The following is a 20,648-nucleotide window of genomic DNA, read 5'->3' on the forward strand; positions in this document are numbered from 1 at the left end:
CGCCCTACGCGTTGGCCCTACGATGGGGCCGGAAGGCGAAGTGCAGGGGGGGGGGGGGTGCCTTCGCCACCCTTTTTCTTTTTGTCTTGGGCGCCATGTTTTGGCGCGATTGATATGCTCAGGGCCGCGGTTGGGTTTCCGCTCCGGCCACTCTGAGCTCCCGGTGGTCGCGGGCCTTCGCCCTAACCCTTCGCAGACATTGAGGAATTAAGCAAGATGTCCTTCAACTGTTACGTCAGACCCCACTTCTAAAGCACAGTAAACATTACTGTCGAGGTCTTTGAGTAGAGGGAGAGAGGTGTTTCAGCTCTACCATCTAAAACAGTGGTCTCCAAACTTTTTAATGCTGCCCCCCCAGTTGAAAAAGATAAATCATTGGGCCCCCCATCAGAATTTTTTCACAATGATTTTATAATGATGGCAATGTTTAAATATGTCTAGATGTATTTAAACATTGCAGTTAAGTACTGTTACCTTTTTTATAAATGAAATAACATGTTTTGGCTTAAAACAAAACACTGTTATTTGTGTAATGACTCTTTTGACCACAGCTTGGTGCCCCCCCTGGGATCACTTGAGGCCCCCCTACGGGGGTCCGCCCCCCAGTTTAAACCCCCCTGATCTAGAAGGTGTGTTCTCTCATCATTTCATACCTATGGATTGAAAGTACTGCTTGAAGCAGTGCTTTAAATGGGCCGGTACTGTCCATACTGAGTACTTGCACTTTTTTATTTGGAGATGGAGAGTACCTGCACTGTTCAAGAAAAACGTAATACGTTTAATTGGAGAGTACCAGCCCTTCTCAGAAACAAGTAGGTACTCTAGGTGCAGAGTACCTGCACTTTTATTTTTCCATTTCAAGTACTGGCTTGAAGTACTAACAAAAGGCTGACACCAGAGTGCGAATGGTCATCTTTCCCCACAGAAAGCCTTCCACTCTTTTCTCTGCTTGTGCAGCCACATTCATATTAATTCCAGGTCACTGCATGAGGTATCAGTCAAAAACCTGGCCTGTACACTATACTTTTGTGGAGATGTGACATTCAGTGACTCCCCTCCCGCTCAGTCAAAACCAGAGTCTGTGAATCTTTAATCAAACACCGTGATCCATAAACTGAAGTTACTGTTTAAGGTCCGGATTAAGACTGGACTAGGACTTCAAGTTCTTTAAGGTGGAGTTGTCCTTAGTGTACACTGTCTGCACGGAAGATGCAGTGTCATTGTCCATTAGCATGCGTCTCAAGAGGTTAGCCGATATAAGACATATGAATCATCTGATGGTGCAACCACGGAGTGCACCTGAGTACCACAAATCATATCTAAGTCCCACTATTTGTAAACAATAAGGCCACTGACATTCCGTCGCACTAAAGGGAAAGAATGGCTGAACTGACGTAAATGTCCGCCACTGGCACTAGACTGAGGTTCCTCCAGCTGCAAGCAGGGACTGGTCTTCCTTGGCAGATTGTGTGTGGATAAGGTGCTGCATCCACCTTTCAATCAATCATCAGCATATCGAAAGGATGCTCAAGAGGTGAAGGAAGACAGGCTGGATGAATGTGCGGAGTCAGATGACGGATATCCAGATCTTCCGATTTGGACTGTGCCTAGATATTAGACCAGATGGAAACCCAAATATGGAGCTGCACTCTGGAGATGGAAGGGACTTCTGTCTATGCTCAAGCTGCTAGAATCTTGAGAGGGGGCATTGTGAAATGTATAAGAGGATCATGTGCATTGAGATGACAGGGCTTGGATTAGTGCATTTCCTCACATCAGGGTCCATGCTTATGCAAAATCCCTATAATAGATTCTTACTGCTCCTATTGCACTTAACAAGCAATACAAATATTTCACAGAAGGCTCCCCTGCACTCCTAAACCTCCCGGAGCTGGAAGAAAATGGAAAGAAAATGGCTGCCCCATTGCCTACCATGTCCACCTTGTTGATATGACATTTGCAGATCTCTGTTCAGGGCATCCATGGGCCATACGGGGCACGCCTTGAGCTGTCAGCACCAGTATGAGGCCATGGCTTCTTAGATATTAGTCAAAGGCCATATATGTCACACGAACAGATGATGCTATGCTCCTTCAAACAAGTCATCCAAGTCAGTCCACCCATCATGGCAACAGGAATACTGTAGGGCATGGTCTCTTATGTCACTCATTCATTTTACCTCCGCTCAGTCCCTCTAAAGCTAGGAAATAGCCAGAAGACCCAACTACTGTCAGGTAGGAGACTCCTGTTTTATTGCACAGGGGCCTGGGGAATCCTTCTGGCTTGCATCCCATCTGAAACCTACTCATGTAACATGTTGTTACCTTGCAGGCACAGTTATATCTTGATAGTCAAGAGTCAGTATCAGGCCAAATAAATTTTAATGAAAAAAATGCAAGTTAAACCAATCAACCAAAGTCATGGTCTGTCGGAGAGGAGCTCAAAAAGAAGAGGCATTTGCGCAAGGAGGGGCCCCAGAGCAGGATAGAGGGTTGTCTGTCTAGTGAGGTGCCTCAAACACAAAAGGTGATGGGAAGAGTGCTTGCAATTTGTCTAATCACTGGCAATCACTTGGAGTACCATCCCAACCCATCATTCTTTTGCTCACTATGCCACCTCAGTCTGGACCCAGCCATATGCAAGTCAGCCTTAACTCAGGGTAAGCCCAGACATGGGTCCCATGCTCACTGTGCCACTAAAATTAAGCTACAACTTGTGTTCCAGTTTGGTGAGGACCTGGCTGGCAGTTTGGACTAGACTGTTCCCACGAGGGGCAGGATCAAGGCTGATCTGCCTATATCTGGGTCCAAACTAAGGGAGCATGGTGGGCGAAGAACAATGGGTTAGGATGCTACCCTGAGTGATTGCCAGTGGTTAGACAAACTGCAAGCATTCCTCGCATCACCTTTTGTGTGTTTCATGTCTAGTGAGGTGGACACATCTTAGAATTCAGTATAATTCAAAGAAAATGGTGAGGACATAATGAAGGGAATTTGGTGATACAACTTGAACCGCTGCCTCAACCATATGCATCCTTGTAAACTCTTTCTCCTGTCCGGTTTCTTCCAAAATATGCACTAGATTAATAAGAAGAATGCCTGAGAGGGCAAGACCTATATCTACTTCATAATTCAAATTGTGCTTGTCAGTAAAACACAAGCAAATTACTATCTACTTACAAGCAAACGCTGGGATGGTTGCTGTATTCAGACAGATGAATTGTTTTCCTATTGTTAAGTCATATGTTGTTAAATGATTTCATGATTTTGCATTGTGTTCTATGAGGTTATGTAATATGACGTTAAATAAAGCTATATGACTTGAAGCAATGTGATTTTGTATACTTTAATGTGATGGTTTATGATGAGTGTGATGTGACATGATGTGACATCATATGACAGCATTTCCTGATGTTGAGCTAATCCCAAACGTCAGGGAACTTTGCACCTTCTACAAGATTTCCAGGCAGCACATAGTGTCTGTAGGACGTGCTATTGTTGGCTTTGAGGAAAAATGTTTTTGGTAGTTTGGCACTGCTTCTTCTCTTTTCTGTGTTTTTAAGTCCTTCTTTTATGTTCAAACTATACGAAAGTTACATATTCCCTACTCAAGAACTAGACTTGCAATTGCTTTGGGTATTATGCATAGGGGCTTGAAGATGTTGGTCTCCCTCACTATAACCATTGTATGTTTCTTAAGAAGGGTGTAATGGGGTGATGATGGGTTTAGTAGTGAATCCATTTGGTGGCTGCTGTTTGTGTGTTGGTTTGATGAGGGTGCTGTAGAACTGAGTGCTGTATTGTCTCACTGCTCTGAGGCAGAGCCGCACAGTATTGGTCTGCTCTGTACTTCCACCACACTAGAGATCTCACTGATACATTAATTCCCACCAGTCATAGTTCTGCAAGACCTTCCTTATGGAACACCCCAACACGGTTCCCAGCATCACGAAGAGTTGGAATTACTGATGGCTGTTTCCCATTGCTTTTCACAGGAGAAGACACAACTCACCCCTTCACTTACATTACATGAGACAACTTTTCATGAAATCGGAAGAGATAAAGACATTTACATGGACCAAAGAGTGAGAGGGACTGCCAGAGGCGGGGTGGAGCCTGATTAAAACATATTCATTTTCCAGGAAGTCCCAAAGACAGATTTTGCACATTATCAGCTGAACCAATAAATGATAAAGACAGGAGGCAGGAAATGTGTACCCCATCACACAGCAGCAAACAACGGACACCCCCAGAACCACTGGCTCCAAAAGAAAGCCTAACGAAATTGCTTAATTCATCATAAACTGGAAATCGATGTTGCTCGGCTTCTAGAAATGAGGCGGCAAAATCCATTCTGCGGAGAGAGCTAACTTCATTTCCGTGATTTTCAGTAAATATTTTAGCTGCTGCAGTCCCTCGATGCCGCCTGGCAGTTTCTATTCTGGGGAGAGGGCCCGACTCTTGCCTGCCGCGTTACTGCGATCGATTCCGGGGTTTCCAGGCCGGAGCGCGCGAATTCATCAGGGTACATGAGGTGCAGGGCATGGGTTTAGAGTGGACGAGGGGTCCTTGGAAAGCAGCTCTCTCGACGAGCGAGGCGAGTACCCAGGCTGCGCGGCATCCGCCGGTATTCCTGATGTAAACACACGACGGTGCTGCTGGGCTGTTCACTGGGACAACGCTAGGGATGCCCTCACTTGCTTCTAATGGCATGTTCTCGCCGCTTAAGCACACATAATGTAATGACGAGGCAATGCACAACCTTTTCTTTCAAAATGAAGTTTTTTCAATACAAAACGGCTTACAATGGTCAAATGAAAAATTAACCACATAAAGCAAGAAATTATGTGTGAGAGGATTTGCGCCTGCACTGCTGTTTTAAATTACGTGAACATCAGGACTGCTGTTGCCCCACGCCACACTCCAGTGGAAGAGGCGCGAGGCTAAAGTCTGAAGGTAAAGCTTTTATTTAGTGCCTCATTTCGTTTTCACCCAATGTTGCTGGCGCTTACAATTTAGCTAGATAGGGAAGTTGAAGAACTGGGAGAATAAGTAATTGCCCGTCAATTACATAATATGGTGAATTGTGGATGACCGGGAACAGACCCCAGGCCTTCTGCCGTGAAAGTAGTCTATTTGATCCATAGAAGCAGTCTATCAATGCTCACATCCTGGCTGTAGGCGCGCTACAAGCAGGTTCTCCTCAGCAGAGTCCTCATGCAGGTGAAATAAAGAGAATTGGCAAACGTGATGCCACTATTACCAAGAAGGAAGTATAGAACAACCACCAAGTTTCACTCAAGCAAGTAATACATTCTAGACCTGGATACAAACTGGTATAATTCAATAGACTGAGGTGACACACCATCATCTACCCTTAACTAGTCCACAGTGAAGGCCCACCGTTAGGAAGTCGTTTCTGATGTCTGACTGCACCAGATGCTGAATGAGGACGGTGAATAGGACAGTCAACATCTGGAGCCTGAGTTTAGAAATCCTTGCACTGCCTTCGTTTGCACAGGACACATGGGCAATTGATAGTAAAAGTGCTTTCGCCAAATAAACAATTTGCTAGCAGCCTTACAAACAACCAATGGCTGACAAAGCCAAATAGGTCTCGCCTATGCAAGAGTTATCTGCTTTGTCAATGAGATCTAGCCATGTTGAACACTTGTGTGGCTGCTGTTCAGCATGAATAAAAGTTAGTGGCATAGAGGAGAGTGGCACAGAATGGAGTATGATAGAGTGGCGAACAGCGGAGTGGAATGTTGTAGTGTAGAGTGGCCTAGATTTAAGCGGTGTAGAGTGTAATGACGTAGTGTGAAGTAGAGTGCTGAGGAGTGGAGAGGAGTATAGTGGTGTAACGAAGAATGGAGTAAAGTGTCAGAGTGGAGTAACATAGCGTGGAGTGTCAGAGTGGAGTAAAGTGGCAAGCAGTGTAGTAAAGTGGAGTGGCACAGAGTTGCTTAGAGTGTCTAAGAGTGGAGTGGCATAAAGTGTCCTAGAGTGGAGTGTTGTGGAGTGGCGAAGAGTGAAGTGGCATAGAGTGGAGTATGGTGTCCTTGAGTTAGGTGGTGTAGAGTTTTGAAAAGTGAAGTGCATTGAGTGGAGTGGCGTAAACTATTGTAAAATTAAGTGGTGTAGATTGTTATAGAGTGGAGTGTTGTAGAGTGGACTGGAACAGAGTAGAGTGGAGTGTCATAGGGTGGAGTGTCATACAGTGGAGTAGAGTGGCCTAGAGTCGCGAACAGTAAAGTGGCAGAGTGGACTGGCGTTGTTAGACCTGGCATCCTTAGGGTGGCCTATTCCTAGACTTTTTGTTTTTACTTCCTGTTTTGTTGCTGTATCTTTTTGTTGGTCTTAGGACTCTGAGCATTTCACCACTGATCAGTTCTAAAATGTAGGTACTTCTTCCCTAAAAACATGGTAACATTGGTGTCTCCACTATTGGCAATTTGAATTTGCCTGTAAGTCCCTTGGAGGGTGGTATATCCTATTCCTAGGGCCTGTAAATTAAATGCTACTAGCGGACATGCTGCAGAAAGCAAATGTTTGTGGAGGATTTTTTTGCAATCTACTACACAGCAACACTGTACCACAAATGAATCTTCAGAATCAGTGTTGCAACAAACAGTAAAAAGGTTCAACAAATTAAACAAGTGTGTTGTTTTTATGCAAAAATAAAATATTTTATATGGTCGCAATTTTCAATTAATTTATAAAGCAGTATCCATATATACATTGCACAGAAGACACTCTGGTGTCCCCTAGGATCCCCTCAATACACTTTCACAGGAGAACATTAGGCGAACAACTTCCTCCTGACTGGAACATACGATTTTCACAGTCCATTATAATAACTTTTAGTAAATTCCACTTGTTTGGAGGTGGACTGACATAATATTACCCAATAGATTCTGTCATGAAAGGCACTAGTGGGTCAACATGTCTCAGGCTTGCCACAGCGCAGCCTGTGTGCACAGTCTAACTGCCACGCTGTCTTGGCATTTAAAAGCTCTACCACGCTGTAACCACCCTTTTTCTTATATTTAAGTCACCTCAAAGGTAGGCCCTAAGCAGCCAATAGGGCACAGTGCCATGTAAGCAAAAGGCAGGACATATATTTTTAAGTTCTTCTGTCCTGGCATGGAAAACTCCTCAAAGTCATTTTCCATTACTGTGAGGCCTACCCCTCTCCTAGGCCAGCATTGGCAATTCTTTATAGTACCTTTAAACTGTAATTCCTGATCTGAGAGGAGTAGCTGCACCAAGTTTAGTACCATTGCAATGGTAATAATAAATGCTCTCTTGCGGTAAGGTTAGATTTAATATTACTATTTTACAAATGCCACTTTTAGAAAGTAGGCATTTCTCTGCACTCACTGACCTGTGTGCCCACACTGTATCTCCAATATACATCTGGCTTGGGTTAGGTGACACCTACACCTGTGTATTCCCTTCAGACACCCACAACACAGGATACTAGAATGTGTCAGCATGCATCTGCATACTGATGGGTCTTCCTGGGGAGGAGATTGGGAAGAGCTCACACTTACACCTCAGAGGGGTAGTGTTTGGAGTCCACACAAAGGGGCTGATTTCAAGGGGCTGCTTACCTCCCACTGATAGTCTGCAGCCGAGGGGGAGGACCTGTGCACTTCACAAGAACTCATTATAGTGACCCCACACATCAAAGGCACATTTTGATATAAATACTGGGCCCATAACCTATTTAAGACAGTACACTTCTGGACTCAAGAAATGCTGCTGGAGTAAAGACTGCTGTGTGCCAGGATTGACTGCTATCAGGAACTGCTGCCCTGCTTGGTTGTGATGCATTGCTGATCTCTACCCATTAACTCAATACTCTATCTCCAAGCCCAGTGTGACTTCGAGCGGTCCTGCTTTCCCTGTCCACCCGTTTCACAACAACTTCACCTGAGTGGCTTCTGACATGCCTTGCCACTCGCATTGCAGCAACTTCACCCGAGCAGCTTTGGCCCTGATTAGCAGCTCTTATCACATCAACTTCACCGAGTGGATTCTGCCCTGCTTTGCCACTCTCATCGCAACTACCTCATATTCAAGCGGCCCCCGCCAGCTTCTCTGCTTGCATCTCTTTAACTTTCACCTTAACAGCTAATGCCAAGCTTTGCTGCTCGCAACTCTTCGACTTTCACTCGAGAGGCTTCTGCTAAGCTTTGCTGCTCGCAACTCTTCGACTTTCACTTAAGCGCCTTCTGCTAAGCTTCATTGCTTGTAACTCTTCAACTTTCAGCCAAGCGGCTTCTCCCAAGCTTCGATGCTTGCAACTCTTCCACTTTCACTCGAACGGCTTCTATTAAGCTTCACTGCTTGCAACTCTTCAACTTTCACCGAGCGGCTTCTGCCATGGTTCGCTGCTCGCAACTCTTCGACTTTAAATCGACTGGCTTCTGCTAAGCTTTGCTGCTCGTAATGCTTTGACTTTCACCCAAGCGGCCTGTTGCCCCGCTTTGCTGCTCCCACCTTGTCCACTTCAATCCAAGCAGCTCTGGCCCTGCATAGCCGCATCCCGCTCCTGGTAGGAGCATGACCACGAACATTGGCCACTCATGCCGGGGAGTCTACAGCACCATCATTTTGATCTATTACTCTCTTCTTGCACATTGATCCTACTACCTTTAGACTGTCAGAGAGGTATAGAGTGCAGCAGAGTGACAGAGTGGCATAGAGAGGTGTAGAGTGTTGTGGAGTACAGTGGCATAGAGTGGGGTAGAATGGAGATAAGTGTTGTATACTAGAAGGAAGTAGAAATACAAAGAGTGGAGTGGTGTGGCATAGAGTGGATTGGCTCACAGTGGTGTACACATGGTGTGGTAGCTCACTGCCATAACAGACAACACATTTTCAATTGAAATGAGCAACACTTTTGCACAAACATACAGTTTTACTGATAAACCTTTATAGCACACAAACAATAATGTGTGGAAATGGCATCACCTAGAGAATTTATTTGTTTTGGTTGCATTTAAATATTTGTTTCCACCACATTTCAGATTTACTAAAAGATGTGCTTCATTTGTGCTTTCCTAATTCTGATATTTTTGCACAGTTTATTTACAGACATTTAAAATTTGTTGTGTGCTAGAAAAAATCCTTTGCTTTATCACCCACAAGACTGTCCAATAAGTCCCCTCACTTTGAGGTCAGAGAAAGAAAAGTAAACACCAAGCTCTCTCAGAAGACAGAGCCTGACATTTGACCTCTGTCTTTGAATGCACAACAAATAAGAGAAGCCAGAACAAAATTTGAGGGCCTGTTTACAGAAAGTTAGCACTCAAAGAAGAATCCAAGGAGTGAGTCACAGGGGTAACAAACAGGCTACACTCCAAGGGAGGGACAAAGATGTGCTGGACAGCCTAAAACAAATAAAACCAGCAAACTGCAAGCAAACATATGTGAGTTACAAACCACAAAGCCAATAGTAGGTAATGGGCAGAATGCATTCCTAGGTCAGCTTTCAGAATGTTCTCAAGAAATCTTTAAAAAACAGACATCTGTGCTGTCTGGTAGGCTTTGACCTAGAATGAAGTTTTTAAATAAATGCCAAGACTTGGTATTTGCACTGACTGCACACCAAAAAAAGCTATGATACATAGTTTCCACCACTACGCTTTCCACCCCAGTTAGTACGGGGTTTTATCTGGTTGGATTCACCGACAGACCCTCATCTTTCTGCACAAAAGAGGGTTGCCTCAGTGTGAATAAGCGACGTTCACAGTACTCTTCACAAAGAGGGCCTGCTTAAGATTCACAATCAAGACCTCTCACGGAATGCAGGTCTAATCACAAGGAAACCTCCAGTGACACCTTAGTCCAAACCCTAATACTGGTGCTCTTTCAAGAGCTTTAGCTGCAGCATCATGATACATTTGTTGCAGATGTGCCAGGGTCAGCTTCACCAGTGTTGCCCCCAAAAGCAGAGGCTTTGAGATCAAAATATTAGCGGAGCCTTAGCGCTAGTACCCCACAGAAGCATTCCTGAGATCCTTTGTAATGAACCAATCACTAGGGTTTGATCGTTAGGAGACAGAGGTCCCCTTTGAGGTGTTGGGGCAACATACAGCCTTTACCAAGCTGTGTCTACCCTGCAGGACGTTACCATGCATGCCTTTACCAAGCAGGCCATTTTGGTATTTTCCATGAAGGTTAAGTACTTTTTAATTACAATTATGTAATTTGTCAAAAGAAGGATTTAAGGGCTATTGAATGGGTAAGGGTTCAACGTGGTAAGGGATTTACAGGGGTTTTGAGGATTCATGAGTGGGGAAGGGTACAAGGTAGTAAGGGTTTTAAAGAGTTTACAGGGTTCAAGGGTGGGTACGGGTATGGGTTACTAGTGGTTTTAAAGGAATTACAAAAGGTGGCTAGAGAAGGCCAAAGCAACCACTAAAGACAAGATCAACAGCAAAATGCCTGTGATGGCTTGAGCCACACAGATATTCTTCATCACCATCTGTAGTTTTGGTCCCCAGATGGAGAAGCACCTACGACTGCTCGGCTCTAGAAGAAAACCATTATGGAACATTGTCTTTCTGAAACTTGGCAAGATCGTTGTTGTGACTGGGACGAACTCTTTGATTGATCTGGGTGGTGGGTTGAAACCTGAGGAAGATGCAGCTAAAGAGAGCTTAGAGGTTCAACAAGCCAAAGCAAGTGTGGCTATTGTCCACCCATTCCCACACTACTCCACCTCTCTTGGAACAGAGGCACTCATCTGCACTGCACACCACCGCCAGGGGGACAGTGCAGGAGACCATAGGACGGGGCAAAGACCAGCACTGAGGATCACCATCAAATGTGTCCACTAGTAAGTGCACCCCACAGACTGAGACAGCAACACCACATTGGAGATACCCAACAACAACCACCAGAGGTACTGCTTGCATTTATGTTTTCTTACAAATAACAGTAACTGATACATCTCATTGAATTTTTACATGGAGTCTAGAGACAATGTTGTGTTGTCCGCTTTAGCCTTACTTTATCTATGGCCCTGAGAGAGAGGAAGCGAAAGGAGATTGTAACCTGTAAGCCCACAGGAGGTGTTTCAGTCCGTCAATTTTGTTCACTGTCCCTCTCCAAAAAGGCAACAACCTTGCGCAAATCAGCCATGGCCCTTCCAGTCCAGCCCACAATGTTGGGCCACTTCCACTCTGGATAGAAACAAAAGTAAGATGCCTTCTGACTGATATGTCCAGACATGGATCCTGTGCTTGCTGTTTCACACAAATAAAGATGAACCTCCTTGATAAGGTCCAAAGAGAACAAAAGTGGTCTGATGCTCCAGTTCAAAGGGTATGCAGCTTGCCTCTTTCTACTGGACTGTGCCTTCAGGAGCAGGACAAGTACTGCATTGTATACTGTTTGTTTTAGTCATTAGTAAAACAATGGGTAAAAAAATCTCACAACGGACTAGAACGCCTCCGAGAATAATTACTATTATATCAGATTAATCCAAGCTTTATACCCATGATATTTTTTTATTTTTTTTTCTCCACCAGTGAGCACAGTCGAGCACAGTCGTGGCTTGGTGCGTGGTAAAAGCGTGAGGCGGCCGAGCGAGCCAGCCAGCCAAACACACATGCCACTGAGGGGAGTGCACAGTGCACTCCCCCTCGTCCCCGTCATCCCCATGGCCCACCCGTTTAACAACAAAACAATAATAGACACAGTTTATTATTGTTTTATTGTTAAAGGATTGCAGCGTCTGCTGCTCCTTGTGGGGGGGGGGGGGGGGGGGGATTGGGAGGGGCGGGTTACGCTTCTCCGCCATAGCGAAGGAGCTGCCTTTTTGGCAGACAGAAGGGCAGTAGGCTACCTGAATTTTTGAGATTGGTTTTCAGGCACCTTCTGGGGCTTCGCTGACTCACTAGGCCTTGGACCCTCACGAAAGCCTGCTGCGGCTCACTGGTGACCCATGGTTTGGGTGTACTTCACACCTCAAAACTGCTTGTGTGCTCACGTGCAAGGGCTCTCCTCTTATGCACTGTGGCACACCACATTGAAATTAACACCTCTTTTTAACATGCAGCCGAACATTAGGTAGACAGAAGAGCGATTGTCGGCCTTGCTCTAATATGTAGCAACACATTATAGTGCAAAGGAAAGTCTCTGCCCTAGGAGCAGGAGGCGCAATATATGTGGCCCTCGGTTCCCACAATCCATCACAGCAGGTATCTGGGGAGAGGAGGAGATAGTAAAGTGATTTAATAACAGATTTTAGGAGTGTTTGTTTTTGGTGATGTCTGTTTTTTATAGCAATGTGTGCATACAGTTACCTTGTTTCTAAGCAGGTTTGATTTCTGAAAAATATTGCAACACATGGAGATATAATTTGCCCTGGATTACACGATGTTTCGAATATGGTAGTAAGGAGTGGAACTCACGTTTCCTTCAAGTGCCACAACTAAGCCACCACACCGTGAAACATCTATATATCTAGGTACAACACACAACAAAATACATCGACTATCCATTAGTGAAAAATAAATCCGGAGGGAAACAAAGAAAAGGGGGTGAAGCTTAGTTATTATTCGATAGAGATATTTTGTACTACCCGTTATTACCAACAACATTGTGTGTGACATGATATCTGGAGCCTTTATATTCCTATTTTATTCAAGAGAAACTTTGAGATAAATTGTAGATATATTAAGAGTTGCACTTAAGTTTTTTAAGGAAATTAGCTACAGGGGACTCTTTGGACCAGCCCTCCAAGTGGCTAAACTGTGGCCTGCGTTCTAATCCCGATTTCTCATTTCACCAAAGTGTTTGACCCTTGGGAAAATATGGCATCTCCTTGTAGGGGCCCACTGAACCCCGTGTACTGCTGTAATCTGCTAGCCAAACAGTAGTCCTTAGGCACATTTTCCTTCCATGTTCTAGGGCCCTTGGCATCCGCGGTGTGCCACTGACTCCCTATGGTTGAAAAATAACTCACTCGGAATGTGGGAGCAGACGCTGGCGGTTGCATGACTGCTGCAGAAGTCCTAATTCATGGTTATCAAGCAGTCGTTCATATGGGCACGAAGACTCAGACAGATTAAGGTGCAGGTCATGGCCTGAATGCCCTTCTACTGATAAAACTTTACTGACCAAAAGTACCAAAGTAAACATATGGACCCCGTTGGCCAGTCAGAGGGGCACAATGCGAATTCGCCTGGGATGTAGCAACCACCTCTGAGAGGCAGTCTATCTGTGCAAACAGAAGAGATCCCATGCAAGATTAAAAGTCCCTAATGCATGCGACCAGCGTCCTCCTGGCATCTTCTGGCTTAGTAATGATGTTCATTCTCATCACAGGGTAGCCTCGAGTACTGATTCCCAACCGTTTGACTGCTGTGGACCCCCACTTTATCATTACTGGAACCGGGGACTCCCACTGAATCTTTATTGGAATCCAGACACCCCCACTGAGTCATTACTGAATCTGGGGACCTAATCTGTTAATATTATTTCATTTTCTAATCAGTCGCAGACCCCCTGAGGAGGCTTCGCAGACCCCCAGGAATGCCCGGACCACAGGTTGGAAACCACTGGCCTAGAGCAACACCTACCGAGGAGACACTAACCCCAGACCTTCGTAGAAAACCAGAGAAAATGAGGAACCTCCTGATGCAGTTCGTACTCTCTATATTCACTCATTTCCCCCCAGAGAGTGTAGAAACGTGCCTAACACAATATGGAGATTCACACAAAGAAGAAGATCTGGCAAGTTTAACACCCAATAAACCAAAGATTTAGGTCTATTTCCACCCTCATACCCTTCCCACTGCAAGTGCCCAAGGCATGGAGAGACCCAGGCCACGGGTGGTCCCAGGCTCATCTTTTAAGAGAAGATTAAGAGTTTTTGTGACAGGGCCTGCATCAATGGAGACATGTAAAATGATGAAGGACAATTATACCATTGCTCAATCCATGACTGCGTGCTGCCCAAAATGGTTACAAAGAGACCTGTTGACCTACAAAATATTAATAATGCCGTACCGCCAAACTGCACTGTCTCCCAGAATCTGGCTGTGGCACAGATAACCGCACCATTTGCTGGCAGGCCTTTGTTGTGCCATCTATCAGCACCTGCTGTCTCATATTAATGCAAAGAGCGCCCTCCTTAGGCCGCAGTGGATACTTGTCTCATGTTTATAGTGGTGACGGGTCACCTTGGGAGTTCTAGCTCAAATAAAACGCTGCTCCTGCCCCTACCTTGTCCTTCATCCAACCCTTGACGTGACAAATCATCGGCAGAAAAATAAATTACCTGAAGAATGTGACGAAGAACTGCACAAGGTCCATGATCGTGTTGTGCTGAGAGAAGGCGATCTGAAAGAAAAAAAAAAAAGTATTCATTTACAGTCCGTCAACATGCCATTTTAATGCAAATTCGGAACGATCAGATTAGGAACATATAGGCGAGAAGTGGCCATTACACGGTTCCAGTAACGGTGCCCTCCGGGCCTGGCGGGGTGATGCTCTAGTCACAGTCAGCCAATCACCGTGTTTACCGCCTGTTTGTCAGTTAACGAATGAAATGCTATTTGAATCACATTTATACTCCTATAGCAGGTCGTTTAACATCAGTTACCTCAGAAATGTACTGTTTAATTGACGTATTGCAGGACCACAGTAAAGGATCTAACGCGGCAGCTCGAGAGATCATTTTCCATCAAAGAAGGCACCCGCTTCCGTGTCCCATTTATATAGGAGGCGCGGCCTTTGGGGAGGAGTTGCACCTTGTAATTGAACCACAACGCTCCAAAACTTTCCCGCCAAAAGTGCTCTCCAAACCAAAGCACAGACGAAATTCACATGCTAACATAGATTACTACAGTGAAGCACGCAATATCATAATTCACAGGTCAATGCCAGGTTGTTACATCCTCTGAAACACAAGCAGTCATTCCTTCCTTAAATTATAAACCAGAATGTGAGTCATCCGGCCAAAGCAATACAATGGGATTTTCAAAAGTAACCATTTTTATAGTGCGTGCAAAGCAAATTCAATTGTCTTTCAGCCTGTAAAAAACCGTGTTAGGCACTGCACAACCAAATGGGACATTTGTTTTTATCAACCTCAGAAGGATGAAACGGTGGGACAACCCTAACACAATTCAAGATTCCACTACTGAAACTAGTAGATATCTTTCCAGCATGTGTACCAAATGGGCTGACGAGGGCGTCCAGGAAGTGTTGTGTTGAAGTTGATGATTGGGTGGAATAAGTTGAAGCACTAGTAGGACCAGAGCCTAATTAAAACCTCAGTTTTTCGAAGTCCAAAAGAGACCATAAACTTAGTGAAGTTATGATAAAGGTCTGTAGGAAGATAATTAATTCTATACAGTCATTGACATCAAACTCACTCATTGTCCAGAACGTGTGTGCTTCATAGAAACGAACAACGAACATCCCGGCAAAGGAGGACAAACCATAGATCTCAGAACTCAATATGGAACAAACCAATAGAATGAAAAAACAGTGACATGAAAAACCATATCATCATCAATAGCCGGGCCCCAGGAAGCAACCTGATAGGCTCAAACAAAGCTGAGTGGAATGGACATATAGAGGCAGGGGACCCGCAAGGGCTTTAAAAGGAAATTCAGAAGCGCAGGTAGCCACTCTTTAAAATACCTGGGGCTGGATTATGGAAAGTGCCTCGGGGGCAAAATGAGCACGTGCGCCTGCTTTGCGCAACCACGGGGCACTTTGGTGTTACAGAAAGGACCACAGGCACTTGTGCAGCCCTTTCTGTCACACCGACAGTGCTAGCGCACATATAGCAACAGGGTGGTCCCTCATTTGCATGGGGGTGGGGTCCCATGCAAATGAGGAAATCCCTTTGCCTCTGCGCCCACGCCTCATTATAGTGGCTGGTGCAGAGGCAAATAAAATGTCTGGAGGTGCACTGACCATGCACCACCTAAAAGGTAGTGCACTGTCAGTGCGCCACTGATGGCAGCCCCCTGGAGGAGGCAAGGGGGTTCTGTGGACCCTCCCGGAAATCCACTTGCAAGCGGGTGCAATCACTCACTGCACCTGCCTGCACTGGGATCTCTAATCCCCCTTAAAAGTACAGGCGCGTTGCAGCCTGCACAGTGAAACACACAGCGGCTGCTTTAAAGCCGCTCCATTTTTCACTTGAATGCGCTGCTCCCAGGGCAGCGTGAGCTCGCGGCTACCCTGGGGCAGCACATTCAATGTAATAGGCCACACTTTCTATGTTTGCACTTTCCCACAACTGCTTTAAACTCTGTGGCGCAAACAGAGAAAGTGTGCCTTATATGTAATAGGGCCGCTGTTTGCTCCTGAAAAGTACCTGTACTCTTCCATTAAATGTACTGCTGCAGTGCTAGGTAGTGCAGGTGCTTTCCCTTGCAAATTAAACTTAGTACTGGACAGTATCTGCCCATTTTAAGTTTAAGCTCTGCACCAGACACCATAAACCATTACTAAAACCAGGTAGTGTGTTTAACAATCTACAGAGACCCAAAACCCCTGAGATCACATTCCCCTGGTACTCACATTGCATTGTATTGTATTGTAATTGCGTTTATAATGCGCTTACTACCCCTGATGAGGCGTCAAAGCACTTTCATGGCCCGAGGCAGGAAGCCAGCATAAGATCAAAGAGTCACTACAGGGAACTACAGCATACAGGGTCGGCTTTAGCGCTGGTGGTGTCCTGTGCAACAGTCTTTTTTGGCACTCCCACCCCCCATTACCACCTCCTCGGGTTCACTCACTCCCACCCGGTGCCCCCAGCTCTAGGCCCTCCCCCTCAGCTCAGTACACAGGGTAGGGGCGGCAGGCCCTTGACTGGGTCCAGGGAGGAGGGGGATCCCTACAGGTACTTTGCAGGGACGGGGAGGGGGTCCTTCAGTTTCATTAGGCCACTGCCATAGCCCCCCCTTTCACATACAGCCAATGTTTTTAAAGCACTTGGGAAGGCTGGCTTTACTAATCCACTCAGCTATCCACATAAAATATCATTCTGTTCTTTGAAGCAGGCATATTAACCTTCTACGCTACCTTATTGCGAGTCAAAGCTGTACTAGACAAAACTCCCATCTCTCTCCCTAATAGGAACATTAATCACAAAAGGTATCTTGACATTTTAATTCTTTCCTGAAAGCTGGCATTAGAAGGAGGCTTCCATTGGTTACAATGGGCCTCTGGGAGCTTTGAGGATTAGCGTCAACAGTTTTGATGATAATCCTGCAAAGTGCAGGGCTAGCGTAAAAAATTCTGACCTTAGTCCCCTAATTACCACCATGGTGCGCTATATTTTAAATATGAAGCACACATGGTGGCCTTAGGGGGGAGGCACTAAGGGATGCAAGAAAGTGGCTCTGCACACAGAGTGCAGCGCAACTGTTCTTAAATTTGCCCCATAGTACTGTTTTCTCCAGCAGGCATATTAACCCTCTATGCTACTTTAAATTGAGTCAAAGCTGCCGCTAGGCAAAACACCCATCACTAGCAGGAACATTAATCACAAGAGGTATCTTGACATGTCAATTGTTTCCTGAACGCTGGATGCACAAGGAACTTTTCAGCAGGTGCTTTTAAACAGCAAATTCCGTAAGTTACTGCTAAACACAGCGCCCCCTCAGATCAGCGCCCTGGGCGGCCGCACCGCTCTCACCGTCCGAAAGCCGGCCCTGACAGCACATTCCCAAGGATGAATAGGAATCTGGCTAATGGTCCCCCTGATTGATTTTTATCATCTAAGGCTCCTAAAAACATGGTGGGAAATTATTAGCAGTCATTACCGTGCAAGCACGCCTGGATGAACCAAACACATTTAGGAAACTCTGGCGTAAAGTTTTTTAAATAGGGCCAATTTTGGGGGATTCTGGTTGTAATCCTATACTACTACATATGCTGACTGCTATGTACAAATATTATGTAGTACATATGCTGGTATCTTGAGAGTAGGCCTATTTCCAGTGCTTATGAACTGCATTATGAGTAATTGATTGTGCACACATACTACATTAGTTTGCTGGATGGGACACAGAGCGAAACAGCCAATCAGAACTTTCTTCAAAGGCTGGCACTTCCTTGTCCTGGTGTTTCTCCCACACTTCTGTTGGTAAATGTTTCCTGTCCAGCCCACGTGAAATAAGATGTGATGCCAGAAACTGTGGCTTTGAAAATCTGCTTTTCTGTTATTACACGCAGTGCCAAACTCTGTCTCGGTGTGTAGCTAACAGAAAAATAGTTCTTCCTTCCTATTACTGCTGCTGGCTCCACTCACCACTTCACTATAGGGAAGGGGAAGCATGGCCAAATGGCACAGCACAATGGAAAACAAGCATTGGCAAAGCCGATAGGTTTTGCCTCTGTGAAATCTATATATTTTGTCAATGTTTTTTAGACATATTACTTAGCAGCGTGAGCAGCATGTCTTAAAGATGAAAAAATATGTTATAACGTGCCACAACCTCCACTATCCTTGCTCTTCCCGCGCTTTTACAGAGCAGCGTCTTACATAATGCTTTTTATTAATATATTTAAGCTGTGACGTGTACTTTATGTGAGTTTTCTTGGTTTACATTTATTAATGTCAAGACTTCGACTGGAAAGGCATAGGTGAGAAATAGATGAGGTAAATGATTATTTTAATGTTTGCGCTGAAAACGCCCCTTCTCCCTAGACTCAGCAGATAATGAACACCATTGAAAACATGACTGTGCAAAAGCAAACTTGTGAAGGGCCTGATCTGGCAGCGGTTTGAGGAAAGTGCCTCTCTGCACTCGTGCTAGTCTGCCAAACGTGAACACTAGCTCCCCGCACCCACTCTGTGCGCTGATTTAGGGCTCTGCACTCAAGGCCCAGGTATTCAAATAAATTGTATTGGAAGTTCTGGGACGGTTTCAGTTATGCATATATCTATACAATATTAATTTGAAGTGTTATAAGAGACTCCAGGTTATAAAGGCGGGAGCCTTCCAATACCGTATTTCAATTTTTAAAGAACATCTCCTCATGGGAAATTTCTGGTGGTTCATTATTCAGTGCTAGGTGACACGTGCGGCTCCAGCATATGCATGGTTTGCACTGTCAGCATGGGTGACACAGATCAGCCTGCTCCCAGCAGAGCACATTAAACGGGGAACCTCACACTGCGCAATGCAGGCCGGTTTGGGCTCTCTCTGCAGCACTCCCCTCTGGTCATGTAATGACGTAGAAGAATGAGCTCTGTTACAGGGATGAGAGGAGAACGTCAGAAATCATGTGCACTCTTATGAGTGTGAAAAAGTAATTACAACACAAGTACTTTGAAAAGCATGCTGCTAGTGGAAGGACACTGGACACCAGCCAATGGTGTCAACCAGAAACTGTAATTGGTCCAGACTCCAAGGAACAGTCAGAAAGGAGAAAGTGAACCTAGATGACGTGACCCAGATGTTACTGGCCAATGAGAAGCCAGAAAATGTGAGTGACCTGGAAGCCTACAAATGGTAAGTAGGGGGCGGGCTGTAATTCCATTTAAAGATTCTTTTTTTTTTAATTAGAAGACTTCGCACAGTGCAATTGCTGTGCAGGCAAAACCTAAAAATAAGCAGCAGAACAGTTTGTTTATTTTTCTCTATCTGCTCTTGTCTTTTGGGAAGCTGTTGAAAGAACACTTTATTGTGCCAAGAAGGTTATTGCCCGCAGCTGGAGGCAATAATGATTGAAAATGACTTGCAACATTTTGTATGGGTCTATTGTAGTGGGAGCGAGTATGCAACAGGCGTATTTTCGGGCATTAGCACTCATCTGCTACAATGGACTGCAGGGCATTCTTCTGAAGACAGACACCCAGTTGAGGGCTACTCAGTTCTAGCAAGTGCCCTCTTCCTAAGATTCGAGAGTATCTCCTCAGTATCTCACTTTATTAATCAGAATATTCTGCTGCCAGTGCGTATGATCTTTTAACAGCATTAGAGCTGTGCCCCTGAATGTTATCCGTGCAACTATATAACCCCTTGCCTTTATGTACCCCAATAACCAGATCAGGCCTAAACTCATTAAGTGCTTGTTTTCCCTTTTTGTTGCATGCAAAATACATAGTGGCCGACGAATGCCATTAAGAAAATAATGTAATGTTCAAATGGAGCACTATCGCACCCAGAAGACTAAGGACGCATCGAACCTATTTCTTCGAAGACAAGACGCGTGACGTCTCTCTCCATCTCTGAGGCTGCTCTCGAGGGAGGCTCTTTAGATGCTGTTTGTCAGCGGCACCTTTTCAGTTGTGCCTGGTAGTAATTACTTTCACTTAAAATATCAGCCTCAAGGGGTGTTCGAGGAGCCCCTAGCCCCTCAGAAACAATTATTGTGGCGGGAAAAGGCGGGAATCGATAAACCGGGCCTGCGGAATTACAAACGGTCGGTGAACCAGATAAGTTCCTCGCGCAACTATTATCATGCAAAGGTCAGTTCCGTCATTTCCCTGTTCTGCGCAGCTCAGACAGCCTCCATGTCTGCCGGCGCGTCGGAGGGCGACTAACCTCCTTGCATGTAAGCAGAAGAGGATGGTTTCCCGCGCCATAGCAAGAATATGCCCATTTCACGCTTGTTTCAGTAGCTTTTCACATCCGCAGAGCGGCCACCCCT

At 45.3% G+C, this 20,648-nt stretch overlaps 1 protein-coding gene across 2 annotated transcripts in view; it reads right to left on the minus strand.

Annotated features, from left to right (window-relative positions):
* The window catches only part of ATRNL1 (attractin like 1), a 2,088,076-nt gene that overhangs the window by 714,291 nt on the left and 1,353,137 nt on the right, over positions 1-20,648 (minus strand). For both annotated transcript variants that reach the window (XM_069239275.1, XM_069239274.1), the window contains exon 25: positions 14,302-14,363. In XM_069239275.1, coding sequence (XP_069095376.1) covers positions 14,302-14,363 — 62 coding nt within the window. The remainder of the gene's footprint in view (positions 1-14,301; positions 14,364-20,648) is intronic.

The sequence above is a fragment of the Pleurodeles waltl genome, chromosome 6 (genome assembly GCF_031143425.1).
Source record: "Pleurodeles waltl isolate 20211129_DDA chromosome 6, aPleWal1.hap1.20221129, whole genome shotgun sequence".
In the NCBI taxonomy this organism is placed as follows: domain Eukaryota; kingdom Metazoa; phylum Chordata; class Amphibia; order Caudata; family Salamandridae; genus Pleurodeles; species Pleurodeles waltl.